This window comes from Sorghum bicolor, chromosome 7 (assembly GCF_000003195.3).
Source record: "Sorghum bicolor cultivar BTx623 chromosome 7, Sorghum_bicolor_NCBIv3, whole genome shotgun sequence".
NCBI classification, from domain to species: domain Eukaryota; kingdom Viridiplantae; phylum Streptophyta; class Magnoliopsida; order Poales; family Poaceae; genus Sorghum; species Sorghum bicolor.
Window position 1 is genome coordinate 58,542,277 of NC_012876.2, and position 12,642 is coordinate 58,554,918.

At 45.9% G+C, this 12,642-nt stretch overlaps 2 protein-coding genes across 3 annotated transcripts; both read left to right on the forward strand.

Annotated features, from left to right (window-relative positions):
• Nucleotides 559–5,267, forward strand: LOC8083517 (DNA polymerase epsilon subunit B). The gene is made up of 13 exons (XM_002444440.2): nt 559–775; nt 883–1,063; nt 1,515–1,668; nt 1,841–1,972; nt 2,229–2,306; nt 2,391–2,495; nt 2,593–2,673; nt 2,767–2,897; nt 2,997–3,091; nt 3,456–3,555; nt 4,242–4,356; nt 4,441–4,551; nt 4,733–5,267. The coding sequence occupies exons 1-13, from the start codon at nt 604–606 to the stop codon at nt 4,877–4,879; spliced, it is 1,602 nt and encodes a 533-aa protein (XP_002444485.2). The 5' UTR covers nt 559–603; the 3' UTR covers nt 4,880–5,267.
• LOC8083518 (probable potassium transporter 4) lies at nt 9,095–11,991 on the forward strand. 2 transcript variants are annotated; one of them, XM_021464505.1, is made up of 4 exons: nt 9,095–9,211; nt 9,547–9,772; nt 9,861–10,160; nt 10,267–11,991. In XM_021464505.1, the coding sequence occupies exons 1-4, from the start codon at nt 9,158–9,160 to the stop codon at nt 11,808–11,810; spliced, it is 2,124 nt and encodes a 707-aa protein (XP_021320180.1). In that variant the 5' UTR covers nt 9,095–9,157; the 3' UTR covers nt 11,811–11,991. The 2 variants fall into 2 exon arrangements, with proteins under 2 accessions (XP_021320180.1, XP_021320181.1); XM_021464506.1 differs by having other exon boundaries at nt 9,550–9,772.

Below are 12,642 nucleotides of genomic sequence, written 5' to 3' on the forward strand. Positions count from 1 at the left end.
CATGTGAACAAAAGCCCTCTAAGAGCAACTCCAACAACTTTGCTATTCTTGTTATGGAGGCCTTTTAGAACTTCTATAGTAGAAAAATAGGCTCCAACAGACGTGCTATTTGGTTTTGTAAAATAGAAAGTTTGCTATCCCTTAATTTTCGCTGGCCATATATAGCCAACCACTGGCACTAGCTATCTGATAGCAAGGCTGTTGTGAACCTCTTCTTTTTTAAGAAGTTATCTATTTTACAAAATGACTAAACATTAAAATTTGACTATTAAGTTTAATCAAACTCTTGGAGATGCTCTAAGGAAGTAAATTGGATAGCTTTGAAAATTACCTTAGTCTAAATATCGATTGAGGGAGGCAAATCAAAGGTTAGATAGACTTTTTTCATGTGAATAAATATATCTCTAAGACCTCACAGCCATCCAAATTCGAAAAGCCTGTTGGGCTACTTTCATTTGGATATATCTCAGGCCCAACTGCTCTGGCCTTTTCAGAGACGCAAGAATACAAAACCGGAGAATCGCCAATTATTATCCCGCCATCTCGCCCAAACCCCAACCCCGCTTTCCCGCCACACCCTCTCCCCCGCCGCCCCCCTCTCCCATGGCGGCGCCGTCGGCGGCCACGCGCAGGAAACTGCAGCGCAAGTTCCGCCTGCGAGGCTTCACCCTCAAGGTGGACGCCCTCGAGGAGGCCGCCGCCTTCATGGACCGCTTCCCCGACGCCGAGGACGACGCGCTCGACCTCCTCCTCGACGAGCTCGACAAGGAACCGCGTAAGCTAGCTCTCCCGTCGAGGCCCCTGTGCGCCGTTTGCTGTCTGCTGCTGTTACTGGCGTCTGTCGATTTCATTTTGATGCTTGTGGCTGTTTGGTGGGTGCAGTGCAGTCGTCGATACTGGATCGGGACGCGGTCCGGCGCGTGGTGGCGCTGCTTGTCGAGGCCGAGGAGGCGCTCGATGCGGCGTCGCCAGCGGTTACAAGCGCAAGGTCTGCGCTGCGAGTGGTGGACGCGTTCCTCGTGCCGCGGTTCCACTACGACCCAATCAAGAAAGTGTTTTACGAGTATGTGAACGCTGCCTTTTCTTTGTGGATCTGGGCAGTTCTCCGTGGGGACTATTGGTTCGTTATTTTTAGGCTTCTCTATTGAACTGGGGTTAAAGATTTTGCTATTTTGCCAAATTGGATGTTAAAATAGGGATTTTATATTCATGGTTGGTACCTTATGCCACAAAGGCACTAATCTAAGTATCTGATTCGCTTTAACAGCTGCTAATTCGCAGAATAAATGTGTTAGGTTAGTTTGAGTGGTGCCAATATTCTACTGTGTTTTACAAAGGTGTTAGATGAATCATATTAGGAAATTGCTGCTGAATACTTATAATTGTCTGGTCATATAGCACATCACTTGCTGAAAGAGCCTGTTCTGTGTATAATTTGTCCATACTTCAGGAAGTGTACATGACCCTCATGTTTCTATTTGTTACTCTATGCTGGGATTTTCTATGCATAACAGGCACACAGGCAGATTAGCTGTCCATGGAGAAGCTGGCGATAAAGCTTCCCTTTATAGGGATAGGTATCAAGTGTTGCTTCAGAGGCTGGCTCGTGATAAATATTTCTCTAAGCCAGCTTTTGACACAGTTGCGACCGAAGATAGTAGTTGCGAGGTATTTCTCCCTGCTGTGTTCTATCTATCTATCATAGATTGATTTCTTTGATCCTTATGTCTTAAATCGAATCCTGCAAACAGTATTCATTACACCTTTCTTTTCAATTCGTTGTATGTTTGTTAGTCTTTCTATGTGGAATTGCTTATATGTTTTCTTCTTTTCCATGCAGATAACTTCTATACAGTCGCTAATTGGGTGCACTGGACGGAGATGGATTATGGGGGTCATTTCGCAGTTGGAGGAGCGACAGTTCTACTTGGAGGATCTTACTGGAGCAGTTCCAATTGACTTGTCAAATGCCATATCCTAAGAAAGCAGTGTTAATTTTTAGCCCTGATGGCTAGTTACTATTTCTTGTGAATAATGCATAACAAAGTTTCTACATCTTTTCTTTGTCAAATAAAATAATCAACATTAAACTTCCTCCCTTCACTTGTGAAGGATGGTGTACCAAGGAATTTCCTCTTGTTTTTTTTAAGGAAAATTTCCTCTTGTTTTATCTATGTGGAGTTCGAGATCATTGAGAAAGTACCACTGCTTTCCTTAACATAGAACACAAAATCACGTCAGGTTTTTTCGTTGAAAATACTGTAATCGTAGCCGAAGGTGAGCTGCTTTCAAATGGCATTTTCCAGGTCTGTAGTTCTCATTTCCTAGAAAAGTTTCAAACCTTTTCTGTATTATCAATTCTATTGCAACTATGTTCAAATCATGCACAGGTAAATACATGTGGATTTCCTCCGCTGGAGGACAGGGAAGCGTCAGTTTCATTGCTCATGGGTCTTGATTTCTTTGGGGGAGGTGTAATACCATCTGAAGAAGCAGTAAGTTCAATAGCTTCATTCCACATGTTGAATTTGGTCTTGTCAAAAACATCTTTATTCTTTACCGATAATTTTGGGTACCATCGATATCAAACAGCTAAGATTATCATCACTGGAGAAAAAGGCTGTGAATGATATGTTTGTCATTCTTTCGGATGTTTGGCTGGACAACCCTGAGGTATTTCTATTTTACATTAGTTCTTTATTTTGTGTTTCTGTCATTATTGAGTCCTATTCTCAGGACGTTACTATGCGTTATCTCGTAGAGAAGACTATGGAGAAGTTGGCTGTTGTACTTGACGGGTATGATAGTGTGGAAGTTGTGCCTTCCCTCTTTGTTTTAATGGGCAATTTCTGCTCTCGTCCTTGCAATCTAGCGTTCAATTCATTCGAAGAACTCAGGTATGGCTTTCTGTTTCATTAGAGATGTCAGAGAGTTGTATGTCTTTTGTTCTTGCTATTCCAGTATGAGATAAGCCTTATCTATGTACTTTCACACAGATTTCAGTTTGGAAAGCTTGGCGAGATGATTGCAGCTCGATCTAGATTAAAGGAACATAGTCGTTTCTTATTCGTTCCTGGACCTGATGATGCAGGTACTCCAAACTTAGTGATGCTTTTAGCTGATAGCTGCTCACATCCACACGTACAATGCAATCCTATATCCAAATTTGTAATTAGTTCGCTATTTAAGATGGAACTTGTTATGGCTATTAACTTGGTCCATTCTTTTATATCCTAGCTTTACCATGCTATTTAGAACATTTTTTGTGATACTAATAGTATTAGGACTATAAATGAGTTTCTTCAGACATATTGCTAGCTCTCTCCCCAGACAGCTGCAGTGAGATGTTTCTTCAACATCTCTATAATACAATGAAACACCGCTCTCCTGCGTTTTTTTAAAAAGATGTTTCTTCATCGCTTTATATGTTTTTTTACTTGATAACAAATATGCAGGTCCTTCTAAAGCTCTGCCAAGGTGTGCACTTCCAAAATATCTAATTGAAGAACTTCAGAAGCACATACCAAATGCAATCTTCGTGAGCAATCCCTGCAGGTTCGACATGAAACTCATGCTTAGAATTCCAACTGATATCAGGATTATACCGATAGGTACACATTAACATGGGATGAGATGTTAACAATAAATATTTCGTGGGAAAGCTGCCTTCCAATATCGAAATCAAAAGTATTCAGCTGCAGAGAATCAATATGCCCAAAATGAACAACAGTGTTATTTCTTTTGGATGTCATGAATTCTGGTTAAGTATTATGTGTTTTCATGGTCTGCCATTGTAGAAATGATCAGCAGTCACTATATGAAGCTAAGCTGTTGATGTACTGTAGTTATTTTATAGGAAGTTATTGTGAATCTCATACAGCTATACTCTTGATTATTTTGGATCTCATTGCAAAATCACATGATGCACAATAGCAATGGGTATCTGGATACCTTAATAACCATGTTTCATGCTGGTCCACTGATAAGCATCTTATGATTTTGGATAGGCAATATAATGCACACTTGACAATTTTTGTGTTAGGTGTTATCTGCTTCATTTGGTTTATTTTTTGAATTGTAATCCACCGACATTTCAGTCAGGTCTTGGAAAAAGCTTTATATGTTCAAACTATTTCACTAATCTTTATCAAGCTGCAATGGTCAAATCAAACATCAGCTTACAGATTTATCAATTCTGATCTGTCCCATGTCTAATAACAATAAGAGCTATCATTTTTCAGGGTGAAGTTTTATACACAAGAAATTGTGTTTTTCCGGCAAGATCTCCTTTACAGGATGCGGCGGTCATGTCTCATTCCACCAACAACGGAAGAAACAAGTGACCCTTTTGAACACGTAAATGAGATGACTTTTACTTTTTTTGTATAGTGTAGTTAGCATAACCCCTTTGAAGACATTAACCAATCCTTCTCTTTTCAGCTGGTAGCAACTATCACCCATCAGAGCCATCTTTGTCCATTGCCTCTTACTGTTCAACCTATCATATGGAATTATGATCATTGCCTTCGGTTGTATCCAACTCCTCACACGGTATATCATTTGGGATATAGTTTATGCCAAACCCTTCATTTTTTTTTCTTGCTATAGGTGCTGTGGATCTTTTGTGCTCATTTGTTAGTGTGAACATACAAGATTGACAGTATAGTTTTATCAGTCACAACAAATTTTGGATTGTGTTGTGCTCATTCTTCTCTTTTCAAAACTTCTTCAGATTGTATTGGGTGACAAAAGCGAGCAGAAAGCCTTCAAATACACTGGGATCACTTGCTTTAATCCAGGTTCGTTTGCTAATGACAGCACCTTCGCAGCATATCGTCCTTGCACCAAAGAGGTTGAGCTTTCTGCGTTGGAAGGCTAACATAAAGGGAAAATAAACTGAGGTTCTCCAATTTGATGAAGTGTAAGTCTTTGGCAAACAAGTCGACATATAAATTAAGGAACTGCCATTTCCACACAAGGAACCGTGAAAATGGCATGACTTCCATGAAGATGTGGTGTTTCTATGAAGAAAACTGATGTTGACATCTCATCATAGGCTCAGCAAAGCAGTAGGAGCAGCAAATTGGTATTTGTGCAGCATCTCTAGATGTTTGTAACAGTCTTTGACACTACATGTTAAACCAAAATATTTTACTTGTACCATTTAGTTTTTCATTGTTGTAAATCATGGTAACAACTAACAAGACTACTTTCTGAAAGTGCTCATAATTGTTCTATCTTCATAATTTGATCACCCACCTTTCCAATATTTCATCTGACCACTCCGAAAAATGAGTAGATCATTATCATATATGACAACTGTGGTTCAAAAATAGGTGAACCCTATAGGATAGGGATTTCTGCTGCACCACTCCAGCATTTCATTTTTTTTTCTCTTGAATATGCGTATCATTTTTATTAAGAAGAGCAGTTTATGTTACAAGATGCTGACGACATTGCCAGTTTGATGATGAGGACATCTAAACATATCCACGATGTTGTTCATGAGCCGAGCGCTACGAATCTGTGTTGGGCTTGGGCAGCCTGAGTAAACTCTGAACTCATTAGCAACTTGAAGTTCTGAAAGAGAGTGCTTCAGCCTTAAGCTTTTAGATCGTGCGTGCTGATGCAGAACACCATGGTACTGAACAGATCAGAAGGTTGCTTTTGTCCTCGGCCTTTGGATCAGATCATCTCGATCGATTATGCAAGAGGGCACCAGTTCTCATGAATCTTGCACAAGGGAGTTCCACAGTGCTAAAATGATGCGCACTGAATTACAAGCCTTTCAGAGAGAGAGAGAGAGAGAGAGAGAGAGAGAGAGAGAGCATGGAACCCTTTTTACAGTGCTTGAAGTTTCCTCGTCCAAGCATTCAGAATCCTCTTTTACAGTTCCTTGTGCCCGGGTTAGTTTTGCATTTTGTTCTTTCTTGGGTTCTAGAACTGCCATTTTCAGACAAGAGTCCTTGCTTTTTCGAAACATGTTGGTTGTCTTCTATATACGGCCAGAATGGTATGCTAGCCTATGGAATTCTTTGCCATTCTAATTCTTATTTTACCTGGGGTTTAATACTTATTAGGTAGATAGAACATTCTCCTGCTAAAATTAAGCTGCAAACCAGATCACGCCTATTTTATTAGCAAATTTCCACATCTCTTTCCTTTTCCAGCTTTATTCCGCTATTAAACAAGTATGTCACGCCAATCCAATAATTAGAGCGTTTGTGGTTCTGCACAAAGTATTTTTAACTTTATTTCCTAAAAAAAAGAGTATTTTTAACTTTATTTGTTCAAGCAATGCAATTTTAAATTGGAATATGGTGACCGTTAGTTTGACATATGCGAATTTTATCACCATGGGAAAAACAATTGTTTATGCTTGTTGTGGAGGAATAAAATCTGCCCGCTGCATGCAAATCCAGAATCTGCAGCCGTGCACTGCGCGCCTGACTGGCATGTTCCATAGCAAAATTCTTTCATCAATCAACATGGAATTGGAATTGTTCTAGTGCTCTCATTTCATGTCTGTCGGCTGTTCGATCGTGTCCTTAAAACAAGGGCCTGTCAGGAGTCAATCCCTTTGCCAAAAGCAACAGATGAGATGTGTCTTGTTTCTTTTTTTTTTTGGTTAAAACAGAAGAAGAAGAAGAAGATATGTGTCCAATCTATTGGAAGAAACAAATACCACCCCTAATATGACAAATCGACTTATATTTTGTTAAATGAAATGTGCATTTTAAATAATAAAAACTATATGTTATGAAAGTATTTTCTATGATGAATGTAATAACGTTAGCATACATGTTGAATCTACATCCAAATTAGACAAGTTCCACTTGATAGAATCCTAATACTACCTATATATTTTAGATCGGAGTTAGTAGAATTCCAAATGGTACGAGTTTTCCCCCCAAGGACAAACAAGATGGTCTGAATCAAATAATCATCTGGGAAGAAATTTTTTGTAAGCAAATAAGGTGAAGATGTGATTGAAGGGTTGTGTTGTCGGCTTCGTACTTGCTGGCATGTTTGGCCACGCTCCGACTTCGGCTCTGTGGCAGCTCCGACAGCGGAGCCGCACCAAACGTGCCGACTGGAGGAGCACTTCTGCCAGAGGAGTCAAGTCCTTTTACGAAGCAGAGCCCCAATTTGTGGCTCCGCCGCACCAGCTCAGGCTCCCGTGGCAGAGCCCAGCCAAATGGCAATCTATATTAATTAGCTTGTTTTTTTTTAAAAAAAATATATAGTTTTTTCCCTTCAAGAAACTGTGTACAGTCTCCCATGCGAAACTTTTTAATTAGGTTTAATATAAGAACATAATATTAAGACCGGAAGATAAATAAATGCTTGGTATGATATACACATAAATAGAGAAAAGTATATGGAGAAGTAGTATAGAAACTAAAAGTAGAGACCAAGCTAAAGTGTAGCCACTGGTGGAGTCGTGGATTGGTTACTGGAATAAAACTTGATGAGCCTGTTAGCTATGACTGAAAATACGGTTTGCTGATTTATTGTGAAAGAAAAATTTATTGACTGCAAAATACGGTTTATAATGCGATTATGCCCTGCCTGCGATAGCGACGTAGCGTACCTAGCACCAGTCTGTTAAGGCACATTGCACTATTGCAGAGCAGGTCCTTCCAGATGCCCGGTGCCAAGATCCTAGGCCCAGCTTTGCCGGACGAATAATATGATGAGATTTGTACCACTCACCTTAAGAAACGTGCGGCACGATGCATGGCTCATCCCTCATCATCATGTTTCGAAACCTAATAACGGATAAAATGTACCGAAGATTTTGCTCCTGCTGGCCGGCACCGGTAAGGAGCTATATAAATCCATGAAACTAATGTAGTAATGTTGCTAGTCAAACAACCGTTCAATATATAATTACCGTGATCTTCAGAATTTTTTGACCATTGAAAGAAGAATTATGCCTGGAATAGAGACACTGAAATTTCTGCTTCGTGATTTCATCATCTTGTTTTTTTATTTTATTTTGTTGTGATCTTTTCGCCCTAGAGGGTCTATGATGAGCTCGATCAGATGGCACAGCCGATGGAGAACGTATCAGCTTTTCAGTACAAAATGGATGCTTAACGCAGACGACACGAGGCGAGAATTAGTTCCCGAACGCCATGCGCACCGCATGCATGCATGCAGTGTGTTCAGTTGAGTTGCAGCAACGTAGTACTGCATGCGGTCAGCATATATTATATAGAACTGATGCAAAGTCGTCGTCTCCAACATCACGGCAGTGTAGCATGACTGAGGCTTGCCATCGTTGGTATCCAAAGGACTAGTTTCCAGTTGGGTTTCCATTCAAAAAGATCTACAGTACTACGTACGAGTCACTCTCACATTGCGTGACAATCTCACTCCGTTGCAGTCGAACCGAACTCGAATCTAGGCCTCGAAAACCAAAAAGTTTTCAAGATTCTCCGTCACATCGAATCGTTCGACACATGCATGAAGCATTAAATATAGACGAAAATAAAAACTAATTACACAGTTTACCTGTAAATCACGAGACGAATCTTTTGATCCTAGTTAGTCTATAATTGAACAATATTTGCTACAAACAAACGAAAATACTACAGTAGCGAAATCCAAAATCTTTTCATATCTAAACAAGGCCCTCGACGGTTACACCTCATTCAGATCCTGAAACAAACGAATCAGATTCGCTGCAGTCCAAGCAAACACAGGCCATTTTCGCCTGGTTGACAGTGGCAGGGACTGGGAGGAGGAAGCAGGACAATAATTCCCAGGCCTTGTTATTCTCAGTCATATCGAATCTTTCCGCACATGCATAAAACATTAAATATAGACGAAAATAAAAACTAATTGCAAAGTTTATCTGTAAATCGTGAGACGAATCTTTTGATCTTAGTTAGTCTATAATTAGACAATATTTGCCACAAACAAACGAAAGTGCTACGGTACTCCAATCCACGTTGCGCACATATCAGCAGAGTTGTTAGTGGGTCGCGTGGGCCACGGCCCTTGTCTGGCCGGGCCCTGGCCGCGCCATTCTCACCTTGCTACCGCTATAAGTAAGGCGCCTCGCTGCTCTGCCAGTAATATAATGAGCGCTTCGCCCTCCCTCCTCCTAATATTGTTTTTTAGGTCTCTGGCAACCTTCTGATCTCCCATGGCTACTGCTACTGCCTCCATGGACGTGGAAGCTGGGCAAGGGGGAAACGGTGTAAGTGTTTGACCATTCTGCTGCTGCTGCTGCTGCTTGGCAGGCCATTATTCATGTTTTGCCGTAGTAGAGTATATATGTTTGGAACACGAGATTTTCTTTCTGTTCCCGCGTTTTATATATAGCTTTTCGAGATTCACGTCTTTTTCTATCCACTTAGATATACACTTTGTCTAGATGTATAGTCAAAACAATGTATTTAGAAAAGCCAAAACGTCTTATAATTTGAAACAGTGGAAGTAACATTCTACATTTGTTTGTGTATATATACACACACCGTATTGCAAGGGGTCTGTACCTTAACTCAACTCACGCCAACATTGTCTTCTCTTAAGCAGAAGAAGGGATTCTACCAAGATCTGCTCCTTGCCTACAAGACTCTGGGCGTCGTATTCGGTGGCCTCGTCACCTCCCCTCTCTACGTTTACCCTTCCATGAACCTGACAAACCCAACCGAAGAGGACTACCTGGGAATCTACAGCATCATGTTCTGGACCCTGACACTGATCGGCGTCGTCAAGTACATCTGCATCGCCCTCAACGCCGACGACCACGGTGAAGGTGATCATCCCAATTCCCAAATCAAACCCGATCCGATGAAAAAACCAGCCATTTCTTCTAACTGGGAGCAGGGTGTTTCGATCTGCAGGCGGCACATTTGCCATGTACTCCCTGCTGTGCCAGCACGCCAACATCGGCATCCTCCCGTCCAAGAAGATATACACTGAGGAGGAGCAGGGTCTGCAGGTCCCGGCTCGACCCGTCGTGGTCGGGAGGCCTAGCAAGCTGAGAAGGTTCATCGAGCGGAGCATTACGGCGAAAAGGTTGCTGCTGCTCACGGCGATCCTGGGCATGTGCATGCTCATCGGAGACGGCATCCTCACGCCGGCCATCTCGGTCCTGTCAGCAATTGACGGACTCAGAGGGCCTTTCCCGTCCGTCAGCAAACGTACGTGAGCTGCCCATCGATTTGATTCAGGGAAGAAGAATGGGATCGGGGATCAATTGAGCTGATGGATCCCCGTGGCGTTTTTTTTTTTTTTTTTTTTTTGCAGCGACTGTTGAGGCTCTGTCAGCAGGAATCCTGATCAGTCTGTTCCTGCTGCAAAAGTACGGCACGTCCAAGGTGAGCTTCATGTTCTCGCCGATCATGGCGGCGTGGACGTTCACCACCCCGATCATCGGCGTGTACAGCATCTGGCGCTACTACCCTGGCATCTTCAAGGCCATGTCGCCGCACTACATCGTGCACTTCTTCGTGACCAACCAGAAGCGGGGCTGGCAGCTGCTCGGCGGCACCGTGCTGTGCATCACGGGCGCCGAGGCCATGTTCGCCGACCTCGGGCACTTCAGCAAGCGTTCCATCCAGATCGCGTTCCTCTCCAGCATCTACCCGTCGCTGGTGCTCACCTACGCCGGGCAGACGGCGTACCTGATCAACCACGCCGACGACTTCGGCGACGGGTTCTACAAGTTCGTGCCGCGCCCCGTGTACTGGCCCATGTTCGTCGTCGCGACGCTGGCGGCGATCGTGGCGAGCCAGTCGCTCATCTCCGCCACCTTCTCCGTGGTCAAGCAGTCGGTGGCGCTGGACTACTTCCCGCGCGTCCGGGTGGTGCACACCTCCGGCGACAAGGAAGGGGAGGTCTACTCCCCGGAGACCAACTACGTGCTGATGCTGCTGTGCGTGGGCGCCATCGTCGGCTTCGGCGACGGCAAGGACATCGGCAACGCGTTCGGCGTGGTGGTCATCCTCGTCATGCTCATCACCACCGTCCTGCTCGCGCTCGTCATGCTCATCATCTGGGGCACGCACGTCCTGCTGGTGGCGCTCTACTTCGTGCCTTTCCTCATCCTCGAGGGCACCTACGTGAGCGCGGTGTGCACCAAGGTCATGAAGGGCGGCTGGCTGCCCTTCGCCATCTCGCTCGTCCTCGCGCTCGTCATGTTCACCTGGTACTACGGCCGGCAGCGGAAGGCGGAGTACGAGATGGCCAACAAGGTGACGCCGGAGCGGCTGGGCGAGCTGCTCGCCGGGCCCGACGTGCGCCGCGTCCCGGGGCTCTGCTTCTTCTACAGCAACATGCAGGAGGAGTGGCGGTGGCTCACGCCGGTGCTGGCGCACTACATCAAGAACATGCGGTCGCTGCACAGGGTCACCGTCTTCGTCACGCTCCGCTACCTGCTGGTGGCCAAGGTGGACGCCAAGAGCCGCGTCGCCGTCCGGCGGTTGGGTCCCCGTGGGGTGTACGGCTGCACGATCCACTACGGGTACGCCGACCCGCTGGACGAGGAGGAGGGGGACGGCCTCGCGGGGCAGGTGGTGCGGGCGGTGCGCGAGCACATCGAGCGGGAGGCGGCGGCGGCGGATGAGGAGGAGGTCGAGGAGGAGGCGGCGCAGCTGGAGGAGGCGCGCGCGGCCGGGGTGGTGCACGTCAGGGGCAAGACGAGGTTCCATGTGGGCAGGGACACGGGCTTCTTCGACCGCGTGCTGCTCGGCTTCTACGAGTTCCTGCACACCGCCTGCCGCTCCGCGCTGCCGGCGCTCGGCATCCCGCTGCAGCAGCGCGTCGAGATCGGCATGCTCTACAAGGCCTGACGCCAGCCATGCACCTGCGGCTGTCGCTGTTGCAGACTTGCAGGTGTGGGTGGCTTAAAGATTGAAGTTGCTTGATATAGTAGCAAGTGAATCTATGTGTCAAGGATGGAATAAAGTCTCTGGTGGTGGTGTGGAAGATAACGGTAATATAGACAGGGCGTGTTGAACACCCTACCTACTATTCGCGGTGCCTTCCATTTTTCACGATGCCTACCTACTCGCTTCCTCGCTTCCGCTCCCCTTCAGTCTTTCTTATATATGGCCATGCGGCCCATGGGCCGGCGGCACGGCCCACGGCACGGCCTTTTGGCACGGCCCACGGGCGGCACGGCACGGCAGGCCGCGTGCCCGTGCCGGCACGGCCCGGTGCCCCGTGCAGTGCATGGGCCGCCGGCCTGGCCCATGACACGGCACGGGCACGGCACGCCCAAAAGGCCGGCACGGCGGCCGGCACGGCGCCTCGCGCCCTCGCCCACGCGGCCAGTGGCCACGCCCAGCGGCCCAGCCATATGCCCACATATAATCCCCCCACCCAGACGCGGCCACACACACCCTAACCCTAATCCTCCCACCCCGCCGCCGTCTACTCTTCTTCGACTCTTCGTCTTCGCCTCCCGGGCTCCCTCCGATCCGATACGCCGCCGTCGGTCGCCTGCTCACCTTGAGCTCGCCGGACCAGCTTTGTTCCGGTGACCTCGCTCTTCTCCCTGACTCCCTCAGTCCCTCTCCTACCTCTCCTTTCACTAGTTCCCTTCCCTACTCCTCCGGGGTACCATGTGAGTCGTTGTCCTGTCTATTCTTCCGCCGCCGCTCGCCGTCGGTCTAACGGTGC